Source organism: Hippopotamus amphibius, chromosome 8 (genome assembly GCF_030028045.1).
Source record: "Hippopotamus amphibius kiboko isolate mHipAmp2 chromosome 8, mHipAmp2.hap2, whole genome shotgun sequence".
NCBI lineage: Eukaryota > Metazoa > Chordata > Mammalia > Artiodactyla > Hippopotamidae > Hippopotamus > Hippopotamus amphibius.
Window position 1 is genome coordinate 125,913,675 of NC_080193.1, and position 23,726 is coordinate 125,937,400.

Consider the following 23,726-nt stretch of genomic DNA (forward strand, 5'->3'; position numbering starts at 1 on the left):
TATAGTTCTTTAAAAAGCAGAGCAACAAAAAAGTAAACTCAACTAAAGACTGGCAAGTGGTATATAGTATTAGAAAATCTTCTGCTTGAAGATTGCTTTTTGTATTTTCTTCTGAAATTAGGCTGAAATTCTCAGTGTAGCAGGCAACAAAAATTCAGTTGATTAACAATCTTATTCCATGTGCAACCTTACTTATTCTTGCATGTAACATATTTATATTTTCTGGGGATAAGGATGTGGATGCGTTTGGGAGGCCTTTATTCTGTCTACTATACCACGTAAGTTTGGTAATAGGCAGTTAGAAGTTTGTTAGGGGCGGGGGGGGGGGGGAGGCGGGGGGGAGGGGGGGGGCTTTGTCGGGGTTATTGAGCTTATCTCTGTGCCAGTTACCTTGCCAATCCTGGGGCTACAAAATGAATGCAGTTCCTGCCTATTAGCTCTTGGTTAAAAAAGTTACACACATGTAAATATTCTCAACATACCAGGGACCACAGGGAAGGTCATCAGAAATCACAATGCATATGTTTTAATAACAATTTGCTTTGAGAACATGTTGGGAAAGGACTCTTCAGGTCTACTTGAAGGTACCAAGAAGAGTCCTTGGTACCTTGAGGGACTGCAAATAGTGCCATATGCCTGAAAAAGGGAGGTAGGGTTTATGTGAGGGAAAGGATAATTATGAAGGATTTTGTATGCATCATTACAGAGTTTGGGACTTTATCTTATACACAACATGGGAAGCCACTGGAGGCTTTGCATTTTAGAAAGAACAGCTTTTGTTTGTTTGGTTTTGTTTTGTTTCTTTTGCTTGTTTTCTTTTTGTTGTTTGGTAACATGGAGAATGGATTGGAGAGAGCAAGGCTGAACACATGGAGATTGATTAGGATACCAACTAATAAAGGTAAAAGATAAGGGACTACACTAGATAGATTATTGCAAAGAAGCTGAGAAAGGAAGAGATTTAAGAGAGAATTCAGATTTGAGAGTAGGTTGATAGGACTTGATGGCTATTAGATTTGGAAAGTGTGGAGTGGAAGGAGGAGTAAAGGTTTTGGCTTGAGCAACTGGTTAGATGTTAGTGTTTTAAGCAAGATAAGGAACATAAGATTTGGAGTAGTAGGTTTGTGTTGAAGATAATGAATTTGCTTTTGGATCTGTTGAATGGGAGTTAAACCCAGGTGATATGGTTTATAGGTAGTTAATTATTTCAAATGGAGCTTAAGAAAAAGTTGAGGTCATGGATACAGATTAGAGGTCATTGGGAAGTATAGGTGATATTTATTGAAACCATGGAGTGAAGTGAAATTGCCCAGGGAGAGAAAATAGAGTAAGAGGACCTATAAGAACATTAACATTTAAGTATAGATGGACAAAGAAGAGCCCAAGAAAAAGAGGAAATGATCAGAGTTAAAAGCAGAACTAAACTGGCATCTAGAAAGTTGAAGTGTAAGTAGGGATGATATCCATATCATATTCTGCAAAAGGTCAAGTAGAAGACAAATGAGGCCATTGAATTTGGCAGGTTATATAACAGAGTGAGGGCATTGTTGTCATAAAAACTTGGATTTGAATCTTGGCTCCATCTCTTTACTGTGAGACTTTTGGCAAGGTACTTGACTTCTAAGCTTTGGTTTCTTTTGAAAACTGAGGATAGCAGTTATCTCAAAAAGTTGGTCTAAATACTAGATGAAATCAATAAACTCATGTAAAGTGTCTAGTGTTGTTCCTAGCAGATAATAGATAAAGAGTAGATATAATAATAGTAACAGTAATGGTGATGTTATAAGTTGGTAACCAAAGCAGTAGTACTTTCAGTGGTAGATGGTACTTTGGTAACTAAGAAGGATGACAAAAACCAGATTGCATTGGGTTGAGGAGTGAAATGTTAGGGAAGTTTTTCTTCTTTCTCCCCCCTCCCCCAAAAGCTTTGCCTCTATGGGAAGAAAGGGTTTATAGTCATTTTTGTTAATAAAAAGCCATTGACCTATTGAGGAAACAAATTTGGTAGAGAAGTAGGGCAGAAGCTGAATTTAAAGGTCCTTACTATGAGTAGGATGTGAAGATGATACAGTGAATGTGGACTTTAGAAAATTTTGAAAGTAAAAGGAAGAGCTGTCAGATGCATGATCTTTACTGTTTTGATTATTTAAAGGGATCATATAAATTTAAACAATAGAGACCCGAATTTATATAAATTAAAAAATACAAATTCTCCTGAAGATGTATCTCCATGCACCACCTAACTACATCTCATGATCACATTTGTAAAGAACCAGATTCATCCTAAATTTGAGTGTCCACATCTGCATAGACTTAAAGATTTTTTTGTTCATTACTAAAATCCTAGTTATTGAAATTTTTTCTTATGGAGTTTAGAACTAAACACAGTAGTTCAGAAAGCCTTTAACCAGTGTTAGAGAAAATATGAGGACTGTCTTTGTAGTTCTGCGAACACCCTTAAAGAAATTTGAAGCCCAGAGTGAATAAAAGACTTTTTAGTTCACATAAGGAACTGGGATGCAAATACAGGCCTCCTGACTGTTGTATGGTGGTGGTATCAGCTGGGATGCAAATACAGGCCTCCTGACTGTTGTATGGTGTTCTTCCCACTACAGCTTAATACCAAAGCAAAGACAAAACCTTCTACCAATATGTATAAAGAATCAGCATTTAAAAATCTGGTAAATTAAGAGATAATTATTGGTATTATAAAACATTCATCTCAAGAGTTATTTAATAGCAAGCTAGAGTAACAGATTTAAGTTCTAACATAAATTGTGAATTTATACCTTTAAACAAGTTCACAAATAAGTTTAGGAAGACATTTAATTTGTAAATTAATATCTATATTTTGTTTTAGTAATTACTTCAGAAATTCTAGATTGCTCAGCTTTAGATTTATTATAAGCTCTGGAACTTTTAGATGTATACCACTTCTAATAGTTATTGCTTATTAAGTACTTTCCTTGTGCTCTGGCTAAGCTCTTTGTATTATCTCATTTATTCTTTATAACCATCATAAGAGGTAAGTATTCTCATTTTGAGGAAGCTGAACCAAGGATGTTGTCAACTTGGAAAAAGGCTGCATGCACATCTAATAAACAGGGTGGAGTTAAAATTTAAATCAAGACAGTTTGATTCCAGAATCTGTGCTTTTAACAACTACCCTATTTTATTATTTTAAACTTTTTCTTCCTTTTGTTTATAATAAAATTATAGTTGTTAATCTCATTTTGAGTCTATTTGCTTCATTTTGAATTTAAAATTATAGACATGTCCTCATACTTGGTGTGATTTTTATTGAATCGTTGATTGATCATTGATAAGGATGTTAAAACGTGCTCTGGTCAAGAGATGGCTTTATGGGGCAGTCCTTACACATAAGCAGACTGATGTAGAATGCTTGGTAAATCTTGTTGGGGGATGGTATTTTACATTTAAATGTGGGAAATGTTCAATATAAGCAATATGACTACCTTGTTGAGTATTAGAAACTTTTTAAGAGAATTATAATACAAAGCATATGTAAGTGGCATGTAGCTAAAAGTAGATAAATCTTAGATATTTTAAGTTGAGACTACCAGAATATCCTATAACACTTTACCAAATATAGATTTGGTACTGTATTGCTAGCTATTTTCTTTTAAATTGGGATATAGTTGTTTTACAGTGTTGTGTTAGTTTCTACTGTACAGCGAAGTGGAGTTCCCTGTGCTAAACAGCACGTTCTCATTAGTTATCTGTTTTATACATATTAGTGTATATATGTCAATCCCAGTCTCCCATTTCATCCCACCCCCCCACCCCCCTTTTCCTTCTTGGTGTCCATACATTTGTTCTCTACGTCTGTGTCTTTGTTTTTGCCTTGCAGACCTGATTCATTTGTACCATTTTTCTAGATTCCACATATATGCCTTAATATACAATATTTGTTTTCCTCTTTCTGACTTACTTCTCTCTGTATGACAGTCTCTAGGTCCATCCACATCTCTGCAAATGACCCGGTTTTGTTCCTTTTTATGGCTGAGTAATAGTCCATTGTATATATTGCTAGCTGTTTTCAACCATTGTCATTGTAACTCTTTGTTACCTGCTTTTCCTTTGTAAACATTGAAACTGTGTTTTCTCCCTTTCTTGACTCTTCTATATCAATTTTCCCTTTTGTCTGCCTAATTTTAGGTTTAGAAATTATTAAGCCAAATCTCTTTTGTGTAATGCTAGATAGGGTGTCCTTTGTTAAACAGTTAGTTATAGACCTTTCAGTAGCATATGGGTGATGTTAAAAAAGAGTGCTTTAGTTAATTTTCACTGGGTAAATGCACACTCAGAGGAAGTAGTCTCAAGTCTTCAAGAAGTGAAAGGATAATAGTGACTTTTAAGATAACCTAATAAATGTTAAGCTTTTATTTGTCTGAAAGAAAAATGTCATTTTTGAGTTATGTTTTACCTAAAAATCTGCTAAAGAAATGATTTACAATATTTGATGCCTGTTTCTTTAGATTAATTCCAATGACCAGATCTTTACATGATTTCATTGATCTCAGTACCTTTTGCAGCATTTAATGGCTTTCCTAATGTGTAACCATCTTTTAAGGTGTTCATTGTGAATAAAAGGTAATTGTGACCAGCTGATTTGCAGGAGTTATTAGGATACACTTAGACTAGGTAAAATCTGAAATTTTCTATAAACTGCAAGGAAAATAGCCACATATGAGGGCTGTTCCATTTATATAATGATGACGTGCTTGTAACTTACTACTGCAGTGGCTAGGTTAGAGACTAAATTAAGAACCAATGGAAAATTAGTTGGTCCCAGTAATTACAGGTAAATGGTGATTTGAAATAGTTGTATGATAACACTGTCATCTGAAATATGTATTCAATAAATGTGAGCTATCAACTTACAGACATTATCTCATTTAATGCTCATAACAGTTCTGAGTTAGGATGTTACTGTCCTAATTTTACAGATAAAGAGACAGAGGCTTAGTGAAGTTAGCCCCTCTGAAGTTATGTAGCTGCAGCCAGGATTCTAACCAGACCTTTTTGACTGTGCAAGGCCCAGGTTCTTAACTAGTAGACTAGATTATAGTAACCTGAAATCTGATGCTCAAACTGTACTTTTGATTGCAATGAACTTTCCAAGAAAATCTTTAACTGTCATATAGAGTCCAAATCTAAACTATTTTGCTTCTGAAAGTATGCATTTTTTACCAATTGTGCAAATTAAAATTTAACTTCTTTAGTTTTAGCCTACAGTTTCAGAATTTGTAATTTAAGGTGATATGTAAAATTAAAAAGTTAAAAGTGTATCTTTGCGATCTTACGGTCAACATTCAAGTCAGATATTGGTGGGAATGGGGAATGATAGAATTGAATTTTATATTATCGAGCAGGGAGGGGATCATGAAACTTTCTGTAAAGCACCAGATAGTAAATATAGTAAGTGACTTTGAGAGCCATATGGTCTCTGTTGTAACTACTCAACTCTTCTAAAGCAACCATAGACAGTATGTAAACAAGAGCGTTACTGCGTTTCAGTAAAACTACAAAAAGAGGCAGCAGCCTGGATTTGGCACATTTGCCAACTCCTTGTAATTTTTGCAACAAAAAGATAAGATTTGTTTATGGTAATATATTGTTTACGCAGAGTAGAAGTTTTCCCTTATTAAACTGTATTGGCACGAAAAATTTATGCAAAAAGATGGCAATAGTATAAAGGAGAATGGGAATGGTACCTAATAGTAAAGAGAACTTTTTCAGCATTTCTATGACCACTTAGATTAATTACTTCATATATTACTTGGTAATTCCAGAATATACTTATTTACTCATTTCTTAGCATTACCATTTTTTTTTTAATCTTGAAAAAACAATTCTGCAGTTTGCACTGGCATTTTCACTAATTTTGATAAACTTTATCATAACTTGGGAAAGATTATTGTAAAAAGATATGATGTATATTTGAGTGATGATTTTATTTTACTTGAATTTATTTTGAAAAATAATATCAGTAGGTAGACTTAGATCAAGGCTTGTTGTGTAAATATATACGTGTAGTTGAATTGTAGGTTCAGAAATGGAGTAGTCTGTAGTTAGTTTTCAGTGTCACATTCTACAGATTTGTTATTACAAGCAGTTTTGACCCTACAGATGCTTTCTAGTTCCACAAAACTTAATTAAATGTAAGTCATTTGTGATATTGACTAAGGTGGTATGTTGGATGTTGAACCTAATATATGCTTTCTATTCTTATTCACAGAGATTCGTCAGCGAACTGCAGCACAAAGAAACCTTTCTCCAACACCAGCAGGCCCTAGCCAGGGCTCTCCTCCACAAGTTCCAGTATCTCCTGGACCACCAAAGGACACTTCAGCCCCTGGTGGACCCCCAGAAAGAACCGTTACTCCAGCCCTATCGTCAAATGTGTTACCAAGACGCTTTGGATCCCCTGCTACTTCAGTGCCTGGAATGGGTAAACAGACCACTTAATGTTATTTACAGTTTATATTGTTTTCTCTGGTTACCAATAAAACGGGCCATTTTCAGACAGTATGGAAGTGGCATTTCATTTGGAAATAGCAGAGCAGTTATCTGATTAAGCAGGAGTTCCATATTCAATTAGCCATAACTCTTTACAGCTGGCACCTTGTGATACTGAAACCTATTTCTTGAGCTCATTTAACTGTTATGGCTTCTTTGTTTAAATGGCAATAAAACTTTGTAGTATTCTGTAGTCAACAGTATAGCATATCTTTTTATATTCAGCTATGGAATGGCTCCAGATTTATATAAAATAAGGATAGAAGAGAACGTTTTTGGAATATAGTCATGCTTTTTGCTAGCCCCTTCATATATATTTTTAAATATGACAACATATGTCAGGAAGAATATTCATATGTTGTAGTGTATAATACTACTAATGTTAATGTGGGCTTGGTAGATTTTTCTTTTTTTTAAGCCAAAGAACCTTAGTATTTTCTGACAGATACTTTAACATAGAGTTCTGTTGCAGTAACATACTGCCTTTACTACTGTTTCATTTCTTTGGATCCTCTTTTTTCAGTGTTGTAGATCTTTAGGGGAAGATCCCATTTTTGGAGTGTAATAGATTATATTACCCTGCAACTTTATTTTGGAGTGTGATTGGGACATGGAAGTCCACTACTTCAGTGGATCACATTGTTTTTTGTAGATTTCCATGTCAAATTCTTGAACATGATAGTAAATTATTTATCTTATTTTAGAATATTTAATTTTAATTTAGATTACTTTCATATTCCATGACTAATTACATATAATTTATAATGATTTTGAGGCTAGTCAGTAGTCGATATTAGGTATTCAGGGCACTTATGTAATAAAATAATAAGCGATCTAAATGTTATTAATACAGTAGATTTTTTTCCTGCTTTTTCTTCAAAACAAGCTACATAAAGACTTTAGAAAGCTAGAAAACTATTAATTTATAAATACATTAAGAAAGCTAGCTACAAATGAAATGAATACAAATCATAACTTTTAATTATTGGTTATTGAAAAAATACTTTTAAACTTGACATATAATGATGTCACTCAAGGCAGCCATATATTTTGTGAAATTGAGTAAATTAAAGCAATTGAAAATAATTCATCTTTTAGTTGTTATCTAGTTGATTTGAGATACCCATGCTTTGTAAAATAAAGCTCTTAGTTTAATGAAAGAACTTTTTTGATGAGAATGCATGAGGTATATACATTTGTGTAACTAGTTTTAAAAAATTAAAGTTTAGCAACTTACATAAAGTAATAAAAACTATATAATAGCACAAGTAAGAACAGGATTATAGCAGGACCAGTGGCCTACTAGTCAATGATCATGTGAATATAACAGATTTTATTACAGTTTTTAATTAGTGTCTGTGTAAAAGACTTTGTATTTAAGTTGTACATTGCCAAAAATATGAATGAGTTAAGTGATTTCTTATAGAGAAGATTAATAATTCATTTTTTCATTATGCCATTTTTGTGGAAGAGAATCAATTTAATGTGTATTACCACAGGGCTCCCATATGTTTGAAAATTAATAGCCAGCAGGTACTTGATAATTTGCCAAGTTGTGTAAAAATGACCAGTATTCCTACAGTGATTGCTCTTGATGTTTGTATTAATTACTGTTACCTGTAACAGCATGAATACAAAGATGTGTTATTTTAAAAGTTATTAGCATGCAAGGGAGTTAAGATATTTTTATGAAATCTGTTGATTTTATCCAGAATCCTTTATGCACATTTTCATTTTAAACTTAGAAGTAAAATACTCCAGCAAAAGCTAAGTTGGCTTAAATGCTTTCAAAATCTAATTTGGCGTGCTTATTCAAGTTGACAGTTTGATAGTGAGGGATGACACAATGTCTGCATTCAAGTTTATTTTTTGATGATAATGATTGAATGTTGTTAGTACAGCTATACCAGTAACTGATGAAATCTGAAAAATGTACTTGATTTGTAATACTAAAAACGTATTCTAGAACTTAAATTTCATTTACTAGCTATAATTCTACCTCAGTTGCCTTTTAATGATGGTAACAGCCTTTAGATTTGTGATTATTTACAAAGCAAATCTCTTTCTTATCTTTTAACATATTAATATCATATTGCTGCTCTAAAGCCATTTTTTAATGCTTTGAAGTTTTTGTCACAGTCATTTTGAGAATCTTTTATCCATGTATTGCAGAGCTTGTTCCAGCAAGACCTCATTTTGTTTCAAAGTCTTCTGCAAGGTTGCCACGTAAACCTGCATTGCTGTCTATCTTACTCTTATCTGGCCTTATTTTACAAAGGCAAACATCACATCTTATTTATTTTATTCTCACTTTCTTCTCAATGCCTTCTGTGTAATTTCTCAGTTCAGAGCATCTCCTGCAGACAGTTCTGTTTCAGTTTTTAGAGACTGTGGAGTTACAATTCATAAAATTTGAATGTGTAACTCTTTATTTTTGTTGTTACCATTTTTTATATGATGTAATCATTAACTAAATTCTAGGTTATTCCTCCACTCCCCACTCTCCATTCATCTCCTCTGATACTGGGTAATTTATTACATGAACACAATGTATCCCTCCGTTTATTCAGATCATCTCTAGTTTCTCTCAGCAATGTTTTGCAGTGTTCAGTAAATAGGTTTTGCACCTTTTTTAGGTTAAATGTACATCTAATTTTTTCATGTTTTTATCTACTTTAAATGATATTTTACTATTTCCATTGTTCATTGCTTTATATATATAGAAATAGAGTTGATGTTTGTGTATTGATCTTGTATCCTGTAATCATGCTAAACTCACTTGTTAGTTCTGATAGCTTTTTTGTAGATTCCATAGTATTTTCTACACAGTCTGCCAGATTGTAACTAAAGACAGTTCTACTTCTTTTTAAATCTGGATTCCTTTCATTTCTTTTTCTTGTCTTATTACACTAGCTAGAATCTTTAATGTAGTGTTAAATAAAAGTGGTGAGAGCAGACATGCTTGCCTTATTGCTGATCTTAGGAGGAAAGCATTTACTTTTTCATCATTCAGCCTGATGTAAGCTGTAGGGTTTGCGTTGTTTTTGTTTTTGTTTTGTTTTGTTTTGTTTTACTAGATAACCTTTATCAGATTGAGGTAGCTAACTATCGCTAGTTAGCTGAAGGTTTTTTATCAGTAATCGATGATGGATTTTGTCAAATGCTTTTTCTGCATCTATTGAGATGCTCATGTAGGGTTTTAGTGTGTGTTTTTTTGTTTGTTTTAACAACACTATTCCATATGGTGAAATACATTGATTTTTTTTTAACATTGATTTTTAGATGTTAAATCACCTTGCTTTCCTTAGGTAAATTTTGCTTGATCATGATGTTTTATTTTTTATATATATTGTTGGGTTCATTTTGCTAAAATTTGTTAGAAATGTTTACATCAATTTTCCTTAGGGATATTGATCTCTAGTTTTGTTTCTGTTTTTTGTTTTTTTGTTTGTTTGTTTGGTTGATTGGTTTTGGTATCAGAGTAATGCTGGCCTTCAGAGTAATGAAGTATTTTCTCATCTTCAATTTTATGGACAAGTTTTTGTAGAATTGGTACTATTATTTCTTAATAATAAAATTAAATTTTACAGGTTGAAGTACCTGAGCCTGATATTTTTTTTGTGGAAGGCTTTTCTTTAACTAAAAATTCAATTTTTTTAAAAGGAAAACTACAGACTAATATCCCTCATGAACGTAGTTCGGTGCACACAGGGGATCCCCTAGGGAATGACCACTTGGTAAGCATAGACCTGCTTTATGGTCCCTGACATCACTTTTATCACAAGACTGCCCCCCAAATGCACATCAGGATGGGGCTTTCCTGAATAATTGAAAAATGGAACATCAAGTCTTTAGAATAAGAGGGTGTCATGCTAAATCACCTAGAAACAAGGATAAGTGACTGTTACAGTTTATTTTTATTCTGAAAAAAAACTAAAAATTAAGACTTTGTTAAAAAACATGCTTCTTTCTTTGTTCATGTGAAGACTAGCTGCAGTTTTTATGCGGTGTGTGTTTTCTGCTCACTGTACAATGGGGAACATGGCAGCGGGGAAGTCACTTCTTTTTTTTTCTTTTTTTTAATGACTGATTTGGTTTTTTAAAAAATTAATTAATTAATTTAAAAAATTCTTAACAAAATTTTAGCAAATTGAATGGTTATCTATTTCTTGTTGAGTGAGTTGTGGTAGTTTGGTAGTCTTTCAAGGAATTTATCTGTTTTATCTAACTTACAGAATTTATTGGCATAAAGTTTTTCATAATATACGATTATTATTCTTGTAATATCTTTACTATCTGGATTTATGTCATTTCTTTCATTCTTAATATTAGTATTTTGTATCTTCCCCCTTTTCCCCCCCTGATTAGTCTGGCTGGAGTTTTATCAGTTTTATTGGTCTTCTCAAAGAACTAGCTTTTCTCTCTTACTTTTGTATTTTCTCTTTTATTAATTCCCTCTCTGATCTTTATTATTTCTTTTATTCTGTTTACTTTGGGTTTCATTTGCTCTTTCCTTTTAGGTTCTTAAGGTGGAAGCTGAATTCATGGATTTTAGACCTCTTCTCTTTTGTAGGTGTTTAGTGGTATCGGTGCTTAGTGTTATAAATTTTCCTCTAAATATTGCTTTAGCTGCATATCATAAATTTGATATGTTGTTTTTTCATTTTCATTCAGTTAAAAATACTTTCTAATTTCTTTTTTGATTTTTTTTAAAGCCTGGATTTTTTAGATGTATATTGTTTAGTCTCCAAATATTTGGATATTTTCCTGATGTCTTTTTGTTGCTGATTTCTAATTTAATTCTTTTGTGGTCAGAAAACCTACTTTGTATTATTTGAATCTTCTTAAATGTATTGAGACTTGTTTTATGTCTCAGACTATCATTTGTCTTGGGATATGTTTTATGTTCACTTGGAGGGAATATGTATTCTGTTCTTGTTAGGTATAATGGCTATTAATGTCAGTTAGGTCAGATTGGTAGTAGATAGTATTACATATCATTAGTGATTTTCTGTCTATTTATTCTGTCAATTATTGAGAGAAAGCTGTTGAAATCTCCAACTATAATTGTGTTTGTTTCTTTTTGTAGTTCTGTTAGTTTTCGCTTCATGTATTTTGAAATTCAGTTATAATGCATGTATATGTTTAGGATTATCATGTCCTCTTGATGAATTGACTCATCATTATGAAATTACCCTTTTTATCCCTGATTATATTCTTTGCTCCAGAATCTACTCTGATTGCTATTAATACAGGTGCTCCACGTTTCTTTTGATTACTGTTACTGTATTTATATATTTTTTCCTATAATTTACTTTTAACTTGTGTCTTTTTATTTATTTATTTATTTATTTATTTATGAATTTTAAAATAAATTTATTTATTTATTTTATTGGCTGTGTTGGGTCTTCGTTGCTGCACATGGGCTTTCTCTAGTTGTGGCGGGCAGGGGCTACTCTTCCTTGTGATGCGCGGGCTTCTCATTGTGGTGGCCTCTCTTGTTGCAGAGCACGGGCTCTAGGTGCATGGGCTTCAGTAGTTGTGGCACCTGGGCTCAATAGTTGTGGCTCACAGGCTCTAGAGTGCAGGCCCAATAGTTTTGGCACACGGGCTTAGTTGCTCCACGGCATGTGGTGTCTTCCTGGGGCAGGGATCGAACCTGTGTTGCCTGCATTGGCAGGCGGATTCTTACCCACTGCGCCACCTAGGAAGTCTGTGTCTTTATATTTAAAATGGTTTTTTTGTAAGCAGCATGTATTGGGTCTTGTTTTTTTATCCATTCTGGCAATCTTTGTCTTATAGTGAGGATGTTCAGGCCACTTACATTTAATGTAATGATTGGTGTGTTTAGGTTTGAGTTTAAATCTTTTACGGTGCTATTTTTTTTTCCTATGTGTTCCATCTGTTCTGCTACCTTTCTTCTGTTTTGCCATCTTGTGGGTTGAGTATCTTTTATGATTCCATTTAATCTTTGTTGTTGTTGTTGTTGTTGTTGCTTTATTAGCTATAGTGCTTTTTTGTTGTTATTTTAGCAGTTTCTTTAGAGTTTGTGGTATGTATCTTTAATTTATCACAGTTCACATCAAGTGATATGATACCAGTTCTCCTATAGTTTAAGAATCAAACTACAATATACTCACGTTTCTCTCCTCCTGGCCTTTGTGCTGTTGTTGTCATACAGTTTACTCATACATGTGTTATAAACCCCACAAGAAATTACAGATACCCCCTGCATTTTGAAAGTTCACTTTACACTACTTTGCTTTTATGAAAGGCCTATATTGGAACCTGTTTTCACTAACTGAAAGAAATCGGAAGAGGGTTTTCGCTTTTACAAAAAAAGGTGGAAAGAGAAAATAGCGTTCAGCGTTTGTTTTGCAGCGAGCCGTTATAGAGGCAGCGCGCAAGATGAGCAGCAAGAGTGGCACCGCCAAGCTCCTTCCCTGGGAACTACACTCAACATCTCAGCATCAAGCCGCCATAGCTTTGAACTTTGTCTGTGAGCATCTGTGCTTTATCTCAGTTTATTTTGTGCATCCATTAGCAAGATGTGTCCTAAGGTAATTGCTTCTTCACTTTATGCCAATTGGCTTACAAAAGCTTTCATGGGAACTTCTGGATAGCAAGGGAAACCTGTATTTTTCTTTAAGCCATCATTATTTTTTAAAGCGATTTAAATAATAAATTTTATGTATTTACCCACATGGTAACCATTTCAGGTACTCCTCTTTCTTTTGTGTAGATCCAGCTTTCTGTCTGGTGTCAGTTTCCTTCTTCCTGAAGGACTTCTTTTTAACATTTCTTATAGTACAGTTCTGCTAGTGATGAATTCTTTCAGTTTTGTATGTCTGAAAAAGTCTTCATTTTGCCTTCATTTATAAAAGATGTTTTCACTAATACAGAATTCTAATGTGATAGTTTTTCTTTCAGAACTTTAAAGATACTGTTTCACTGTCTCCTGGCTTGCTTATTTTCTGATGAGAAATCTGTCATATCTCTGTTTCTCTGTACATAATATATCTTTTTCTGACTGCTTTTAAGATTTTCTATCACTGGTTTTAAGCAGTTTGTTTATGCTGTGCCTTGTTGCACAATTATTTATTTCTTGTGCTTAGAGTTTGTTAATATTCTTGGGTCTGTGTGCTTACAGTTTTCATCCAATTTCGAAAAATTTTCTGCATTATTTCTTCGAATATATTTTTCTCTCTCTCTCCTCTTATGGACTTCAATTATATGTATATTAGGTGCTTGAGGTTGTTCCACAGCTCACTGATGATTTGTTCATTTAAAAATCTGTAATCTTTTTAGTCTTTGTGTTTCATTTTGTATGGTTTCTATTGCTCTAACTTCAAATTTACTACTTTTTTTTTGTAATGTCCAAACGGCCATTCATTTTCTGTGGATTTTTTAAATCCAAGACATTGTGGATTTCATCTGTAGAGGTTCTGTTTGGTTCTTTTAAATTTTTTTATGTCTCTACTTTCCATATTAAATCTTTCCTCTAGATTCTCAAATGTATGGAATATAGTCATAATAAATGTTTTAATATAAAATGTTTTAATATGTTTGTCTTCTAATGCTATCATCTTGTCATTTCTGGGTCACTTTTGATTGATTTTTCTCCTTATGGGTTGTATTTTCCTGCTAATTTGCATGTCTAATAATTTTTTATCTAATGTCATACATTGTAAATTTTACCATATTGAGTACAGTATATTTTTATATTCCTATACGAAGCTCCTCTGAATACTTACCCAATGACCTGTGAGTTATAAAGTTTTCCACCCTAGCTGGTGGGAACGTGTGATATTTTTGGTCCCACGTGAGCACTGGTACCTTTAGTATTTTGGGGTAGTTCTTTCTCTGTTCTCAGGTAGTTTTCCTCGTATACATCCTGGGCAGATCTTTGATGTCCTTGCTCTGTGCATGCTCTCCTCTCTGGTACTCTTTCCAGTGAAATCAACCTGCCTTGGCCTCCCCAGGGTCCCAGCTTTATCTCCTCAAGGTGACTGATGAACTTCACCTGGATTTACCCTGCCTGAGTTGCTGCCTGGAAACTCTCTCCAGGCAACAAGTTGGGGCAGTTGTAGGGCTCATCTTATTTGCTTTTTGGCTCTCAGGGGTCTTAATCCTACATTGTCTGATATCCAACGTCTTTAAAACCATTGCATCATCTATTTTACACAGTATTTCAGTTGTTTTAGGTGGGAAGATTAAATCTGACCCTGCTTACTCTATTATGGTACAAAGTGGAAGTCCCCTAGTTTAATTACATAAACTTTTAAGAGTCTGAGCATTTAAAAAATTAATTTGTATAGAACTCAACAGTTTTAGTCCTTAATAGAGTATGTTGCTGGTTCTAATATAGTGCATATATAAATATATTTTTTGTAGTGTAGTATTTTTAATGAAAATTTGAATACAGAGAATGACAATATTATTTTTGTTTTGTTAGAATCATTTAAAAGTTCTGACAAGCCTAGGTAGTTCTTGGTAACTGAATAAAAGTTTAAATGTATTTTATACACATAAAATTTATATTTATTTACTAGGTCTTCATCCTCCTGGTCCACCTTTAGCAAGACCCATTCTGCCCCGAGAACGAGGTGCTCTGGATAGAATCGTTGAATATTTAGTTGGTGATGGTCCACAAAACAGGTAATGTTTACTAGGGTGGTAGATAAATGAAAATGAAGAAAAGTTTATTGGGCAGGGTATGTGTGTGTGCACGTGCACTAGATGTTCTACAGTTTTATGGCTATTATTTCCTGATTTTAGAACATAATGGAGTATTTTATAGCCCTGCAGAAGAGTACATATTCAATTATTTTTCAGTAATAGCTTAGGTAATGTATCTAGATAAAATATTTTAAAATGTATTATATATAGCAGAAAAAATATTGTAACTCTGCTGTGTTATAACCTTACTATAAGATTATTTTTAGAGAAATTGAATCATTTCATTAAATCTTTTGAGCTTGAAGAGCATGTAAATAGTGAAAAGTTGGTAGGTTGTAAGAAATGGAATTTTATAGATGTGAGTACTGGACTTAATGACGGTGGTAATTTTAATAACAGTAAGTACAGTTTCATGTATTTATCACTTACATTTCCAAAATGCTTTTTGAGTTATTATCTTAATTGATCTTTATAATAACTCTAGGATTATAGGTATGATATGAATAGAGCAACTGTCATAGACTTTTAAATAATTCTTAGTATATTCTAAAGGTAGATATTTGACAAGGTTATTGGTTAATATTGTTTTAATTAAGGGACTGGAATTTAATGTTAATGTAAAAAATTATATGTTATTCAAAACAGATAGAATGTTGTTTGATTGGGGCCAATTTGTTAAGTACATAACACAGAGAACAGAAAGGGTATGTCAATAGAAAATGCAGAAGATGTTTAAGTGTCACTGGATAGATACAGGAATCATGATGTACAGAAATTAACCTTTGGACTGGACTAAACAAAATTAAATTCATTTCTTTACTACAAGACTTCTCAGAGGATTTAATAATACCCATTATGAATCTCTAAGAGGTTTCATCTTTTCCAGTCTTATCTGACCGCAGATTTTGGGGTCTGTCATCCCCAGGAATATATGTTAGAGAACATTAAAATTTATGTTCTGTTATTAAATATGTTTCTGCTTACTTAGTAAGAATATTTTCATTCGAGTGTTTATTTTTAATTTGATGAATAATTTATATTTTAAAATAGTTGAAATTGTGACTTATGTTTAAAGAGTATTGTTTATTGTTTACTAAGTAATATCTAATCTATTATGACACATTTAGCTATGTTAAATGCTGTGTAACTGTGTACTTTAGCTGTGGTGGCTAAAGTAGCCTCCCCCTTGGGTTTTATCTGCATTTGTAACTGGTCTGCTCATTTTTCCTTTTGGTGTAGGTATGCCCTTATATGTCAGCAGTGTTTTTCTCACAATGGCATGGCTTTGAAAGAAGAATTTGAATACATTGGTAAGAATTATTTGGCAGTTAGATTTAAATGTTTTACTCTTAAATATTTCATTCTGTGCCAATAAGCCATTTTATTTTAGCTACTGCTCTGTATATGTTGTTCAGGCATATTGTAGAACACAGAGCAAAGCAGAAAAGACAACTCAGTTTTCTTTCTTCCTACAAAGTACAGTTTTCCTTTTTTTTTTTTTTCTGCCATGTGGCACAGCATGTGGGATCTTAGTTCCCTGGCTAGGGATCAAACCCAGGTCCCCTGCGTTGAAAGCACGGAGTCTTAACCACTGGACCACCAGGGAAGTCCCTAGGCCAGCTGTTCTTAAACTTCACTGTGCATCAGAATCACCTGAAGAGCTTTTTAAAATTGTGATGCCCAGGTCCCACCTACAAATAACCTGCTTTAATTGATCTGGGGTGGGGTCCAGGCATTAGCATTTTTTTTTAAAGCTCCTCAGAATATTTTTATTTGCAGCTACTAGTATTTAAAAATATTGGACTAAATTAATTATGCTTCTCAAATATGACATACTACATTTTTTTGGGTAAATGAACAAAGTTCTGGATTTTAAGATACCTAATGATTCTAGTGACTAGAAATATAATTTCTGTAACACATTTAGATCATTATTAATATTGTTTTGCTATTAGTTAATGTGCTGTGTAACTTATCTTTTCTGCTTTATATTGATATTATAATTCTAATAATAGTTAGAAAGTATGTTTTAAAATAAACTTTGGTTAGAACACCTGCCATAATATTATTAAAACCACATGTAATTTCACAAGGGATAAGTAACTTTTGAAGGGTTCTTTGACTGTTTGTAAAAGTAATCTTGAGAGTTACTTTAGTCCTTCAGATTTCTCTGGTTTATGGTTTTTGTTTTGTTTTTTTAAATTCTCTGCAGCTTTCCGTTGTGCCTACTGTTTTTTCTTGAATCCTGCAAGAAAAACCAGACCCCAGGCTCCAAGACTTCCAGAGTTTAGTTTTGAGAAGAGGCAGGCATTGGAAGGCTCAAGCACAGTTGGTTCCTTGCCCTCAGAAAGTGTGATTTCATCAGAGAGTCAGATCAGCGAAGGTATGAATATGTTGATTAAAAGGTTTTGTCTCTTAATAATGTTTGCTTTTTAACAATAAAAGCATAAGGCTTTTAGATGAGAATGGGTCAGATTTTGCAGCATGTGTATATCAGCTATTGCTCTGATACTGTGGGCTTCTGTGCAGCTGGTATGATGTGTTTCAGTTTTAAAATACAGGTTATGTTGTGTTAAGCAGCACCTAGAAATAGCTAGATGAATATCATTTATGGAGTGACCTCTTTTAATAACTGTTGAGAGATTTAACTAGTAATGTTTTCATGGAATTATTTTTCAGTTTGTTTAAATGAAGCAGATTATGAGAATTATGAAATTACTACTCATAAGGGTAAATTTCTTATAAGCTTTGTAATTAACATTGATAAAAATAGGTTTGTGCCTACCATTTCAATGAATAGAAGTTACTTGAAAGCAGGAAACTTTGGAGTTGGAAAGTCAGCCTTACATTCTTTGGATGACTGTTGATAGGACTGGTGTTCCTTTGAAACAAACAATTTATCGAGGTCCGCAAGATTTAACACGGCTGTGAATGCCTTTGTTGTGAAACAACCTTACTTTAGAGAAAGAAGTTATCAGGATTCATTGAACTTAGAACTTATCTTTCAATTCTGTTTTAGGAATTCATGAGGAAGTTTCATGAAAAAATGGAAAAGATGAGATGGAAGATCTGACTATTAATTGCCAGCTATTTCTTGCTATTAATATTGGGTGAGGAGCTGTTGGTTAAGCAGCTCTAAATTATGAAGATTGCGAAAATTATGACATAGGCCCTGATATTTTGGTGCTGCACCTGGTACAGGAAAAAAAAGTCCATGTGGGAAGTTTAGTTCATATAGTTCAGGTAGCAGTTAGTATTCACTCTTTTAACTTCTTGAAATTATCATTTTACATATATTTGATTTCTTTATAAAATCACTAATTAGTAGAAAAAGTACTTTGAAAATAATATGAGGAAGTGAATTTTCACATATCTGAAGTTTAGTATGAAAATTTGAGGTTTTTTTTTTTTTAAACTTTGAAGAATGAACCTAAAATATGTGTGTTGACTTGGGCTTGGCTTTTGGCTTACTAACAAATATCAAAATGAATTTGAATACAGATAGCCATGGCAAGAGACCTGTGTACTTCCAATACTGAATCAGTGCCTTTGTCTTCTCCAAGTCTACAACACCAGCTCCAAACACAGTTTCAAATTTTTTTCTTTTGCTTAAGTCGTGCTCTGAGCTGCATGCTGTCACATGTGAATCATCTGCCTTGCCATTGCAGCCTCTTGGAACTGAAAATTAAAAAATTCATAATGAAGATGCCTAGAGGAAAAATTGGAGTCCTTTCCATGAATACCCTTGCTTATGAAAGCTAAAGTGAATAATTGAAAGCCAGTAGTTGGGACAAAAAAAAGAAAAAACAGCCAACAAAACAGATATCTTGATAGTGAGTCCCATATTTTCTATCTTCTGCTAGGGTCAAGATGCGCAGTTAGCAAACCACACCCAGCTATCCCTTTCCTTCTCATCTAATCTAGGAGGAGCAATACCCCAGATGTCTCATTTTCTGTCAGAAATCTCTGGAACGAAGTCTAACTGGCTCAGACTCAGCCCTAATAAGGTAACGTTAATAGGTGAAGACATTGAGGCAGGGTCCGATAGCTCCACGGTGCTAGAAACTGAAGCAACAATTCCATTTGGTTAAGATAGCCTCTAGAGCAGCAACTTCTTCATTCTTCTCTTTGGATTCATCAAAATGGCTGCTATGAGCACCTTTTTACTTCTTTGGTTTTCCAGAAGACTGAAAATTTTATCCAAGACTCCTGTCTCAACACTGTGATATACAGTTATCAGTTCCAAGCTGGATTCCATTAGTAAACGACAGAAAGTATTTTGATGAACAGATGAAGCTGCATTTATTTGAACACTGGTGGCGTACCTTTATGATTAAAGTGAACTATGAAGTAAGGAGCATATCATCTCAATCAGCTACTCTTTCTGACGACAGCCAGTGTGAATAAGGGCTTAGCTTGCTGATGTCTACACTTTTGAAGTAGAAACTTGAGGTCTGAAAGAAAAACTTTCCTGTTTTAATTTTTATATATTTTTTTCAAGTATTGAAATAGCTCCTTCAGATTGCATTACTGAATTTACAGATGAAACCAAAAGGTAACTTTCTTCCATCGAAATTTTTTTCAAAAACTATTCCACAACCATTTATATGAATCTAGAATTAATAGAAGAAACCTTTTTTTTTTTTTCTCTTCAATTTATGATGCAAGACTTTGAAATTAAGTTTTGTCTTGATTCTGCTACTAGAAGACTTTTGCGTTTAGGATGAGACACAAGGCTTTTGAAATTTTTGGACTACTCTTTAGAACAACATATGAAACCTTGGAAAGTTTTCACCAAAGAAGGAAACCTAGAAGAAATTCCTCCCATTAATTGCTCATTTAAATTCCTAGAAATTTTTTCTAGAACTGTGTATACAGATGCTTTGGTAATAGACTATTAGAGAAAACAAGACATTAGGACTATCATTTTATCGAAGAGCATACTAGATATGGTGTGCCAAAGTAATGAACTGGTTTTTGGTTCCTCCGTTTCTTTTATTGTGAAATGAATAGTATAGTAATATTTGAGTCTGTGCTAAGCCATGTTAAAGTGGGTGTATCAATTTTGTTTTTTTTTAAATGTTTTCCAAAATAACTGATACATAGCATTCTTTTGGTTAGATATGGTAATAATTTGAGTACAAGGTTTCTACACTGTTGGTATTCTAGTATAATGATTTGGAGTTAGCATGTTTGAAAAATGTTAATATCGTTATCATTGTTCAGTTATATTTGGCTAGATCTTATGTAATTATTTTAGTAGAATATAGCTTTTATTCAACTGGAAATAACTTGCTAATAATAAAACTCGTGGCATCTAGTCAGTACTATGAAAAATAGCGAGTAAAATTTATAGACGGTGAAATTTATCTTGATAATCTGATTTCTTCTCTTCCCTTCCTTTCTTTTAAGCAATATACTGTTACTATTAGGTTATGTTGAACTAGCGAAAATTCTACTTTTAGTATTGCTTATTATGATGCTCTGGGAAATCGAACTATTTGATAATATAAATTTTATTGAATTCTGTGTATTTATGAGATCAAAAAAATTTATACCTTTATTTATATTTAGCTATGTATAGCTTGCTCAGATGTAAACTTGCCTGTAGTATGGTTTTACATGTTTGTTTTAGACATAGAGATCTTTTGGCCTTTTGATTCTCTTTTCTGAAACACCTTCACCTAATAGTTTTACATTATTGCTTAATGACATTCTAATGATTCATCTAATAGATTTATTCACCAATGGTAAATAATTACACAGCATTCTATGTGTTTAAAATGAACTATTTTCTCATAGGTGGTTATCATTTATTTGAATTTTATTCATTGAGCCGTTGATTTGAGTTTTCATGTCTTTGGTCCTTAAATATAAGTTGGCCATTTTTCTTAAGCCAGAAAAATCTTGCAGAAGCTGTTTGTTTAAAATCTGTGAGTTCAAAGATAAATTATCTGTTATAATTTAAAACATTTCCTTTGGGTAAGCTTTATAGTCTGTATAGACGGTAGGTACTGATGTGATAGCAAGGCAAAAAAAATTTTTTTAAGTTATTGTAGAAGGGAATAAGAAGTAAGAATCTAAATCACTAAAATATGAGGGGTTTTGAAAGGCATAATCTAAATAGAATCATGTATTTTGCTGTGGAAATTGTATGTGTTTCTTTTGGAGATTATATGAAATTGTTTTGCTAGACTCTAATTTTCTTAGAAAACTATTTTTTCAAGAGCTAGAATAAAAACCTAAAGTTAAGGTGATCTTCTTACACGTTTTTGCATGTGTGTAGTTTATAGGTGAGGCAGTGGTATTCACCATACAGTTACCCTCAGTTTTATGAGTTTGAGCTGTCTAGCTGAATTGAAGCTTTGCCCAAACAAGTGGAAGCCAATTGTTTCAGTTTGGTGGAAGAAGCTTCTCTTTCAAGGATATTGGGCTGGGCATTGGGCAGGGGTAGGAGTTGGGTAAGGAACAAATCCCGTGGGTCATTTTGTTTTATCACATTGTAATATGTTGTTTTCTTGGCATTACAGATGTCAAAGGTGATTTTTTAACTTTTCTTACAAATGGAATTAGGTCATCCAGGTAACTTTGTATCAGTTTTAGCCTTAAACTCATTCTCTACAGGGGAAAGTAGGCCTGTTTAATTAGTATAAACATGAAAGCTGATTTCTCTTTTGGTATTTTATGTCCAAATATTGACATCTACTGTAATGTATTTTATACCACCAAGTTATTTTAAACTGAAACTTCACAGAAAAAAATTTATTGTTTTTATTAGAATAGGCAAATGATACTCTCCCGTAGAAATAAAGTAAGTACTTTTGGAATATATTTAATAATCTTGTTATAAAGCTCTGTGGTTTAGTTATTAAACTGATATGTAATTAATTCTCCGTTAATCTTGCACGCGTAGTTCACTTAAAGCTTATTGGGATGACCTCTCACAAAATGGCATTGGCATCCAAACATTGAATGTCTATGTTTAGACTAGCTGATGTCTGCATTATAGGTATCATGATGCATACCAAATTTTTGTAGTGTTAACTGCTATTAAAATTACTTTTCTACAGATTAATCTGGGGGAAGAAAAGTAGTCATTAATAGGCTTTTTGATTGTTCTCAAACCCTGCTCATCATTTCACCAGTTTTTAGTCTTCTGATATTTTCTGAAATACAATACAGTATTGATGAGCAAGTTTTGTATATAATACTGTTTTCTAATTATGACAGCACATGGTATTTCATAGAATTCACCTCTATAGACATTAAAAGATTGAGTATTGTAGTTCTTCTCTTTGTATTAACTGCTTCTTTAAGATCCCCCAGTTTTTAAATTAAATTGGATTTGACGGGGGATGTGTCTGTTTCTGAAAATAGTTACATCACAAAGCTTTTTTTTAAAAAAATATTTTATTTGTTTATTTATTTGGCTGTGCCGGATCTTAGTTGTGGCAGGTGGGCTCCTTAGTTGCGGTAGGCAGGCTCATTAGTTGCAGCTCACAGGTTCCTTAGTTGTGGCTCATGGGATCCTTAGTTGCAGCTCGCTGGCTGCTTAGTTGTGGTATGCGTACTCTTAGCTGAGGCATGTATGTGGGATCTAGTTCCCTGACCAGGGATCAAACCTGGGCCCCTTACATTGGGAGCTTAACTGCTGCGCCACCAAGGAAGTTCCTGTCACAAAGCTTTGATATGATAAATCATGAACTTTGATACGTCTCCTGTTTTAAATTTAGTACTAAGGCAATCTGTCAAATAGAATATGACAAACTACGTGGGTCTATGTTCACTTAAGCACGTTTATTGATGAGTGGAGTCCAGAATTTTGAACTTTTCATTTTTTCATTTCACATGACTTTATTGGAGGGCTTACTAAATTATAATCACTTGTAAAGTTCTTGGCAAGTGCGTATTTGCTCTATGGCCAGAGAATTGTGGAAAACCATAACTCTTAAAATTCTACCCTGGATAAATTCTGTGAAGGTAGCATTACAAATGGTTAGTGACTCCTGAAGTTTTCCATTGAAGAGCTTGCTTGCCCTTGTAGCAGAATTGATCTGTACAAGTCCATAGAGTTTCATTTCACTTTCTGCTTTTCCTTTGAGTGCTGGACCATTCACATAACACAATTCAAATGACCTACTGCTTTTCTACTTCAGATTTTTGTAAGATTCCACATGGTGCAGAATTGCCATTTTAAGTTCTTTTTAAGATAAAAATAGCATTTTTTGTGACATGTGAACATACTTCACTACTTTTTGTGAGCATGTGACATTTTCATACAGTAAAACCTCATTAACTTGAATGTCCCTAACTGTGCAACTTGGCCTTTCATTCTATATATAAAAAGAGAGAAAGAGATTGTAATTAATTCTGTAAACTAGGGTCTAAGATATCTGTTTAAAAAATAATTAAAAAAATATTTTTTGTCTCTTGGTGTAGAGTGTGAGAGATAATTTGTGTTTATTAAAACCAATGTGGTAAAACCATGAATTTGTAAGACCTCC

General features: G+C 33.3%; 1 protein-coding gene across 1 annotated transcript in view; it reads left to right on the top strand.

Moving 5' to 3' along the window:
• LNPK (lunapark, ER junction formation factor) overlaps positions 1-23,726 on the top strand; it is an 82,395-nt gene that overhangs the window by 56,070 nt on the left and 2,599 nt on the right. Inside the window, exons 9-12 of the mRNA XM_057746147.1 lie at positions 6,263-6,475; positions 15,096-15,201; positions 16,462-16,532; positions 17,435-17,605. Coding sequence (XP_057602130.1) covers positions 6,263-6,475; positions 15,096-15,201; positions 16,462-16,532; positions 17,435-17,605 — 561 coding nt within the window. The remainder of the gene's footprint in view (positions 1-6,262; positions 6,476-15,095; positions 15,202-16,461; positions 16,533-17,434; positions 17,606-23,726) is intronic.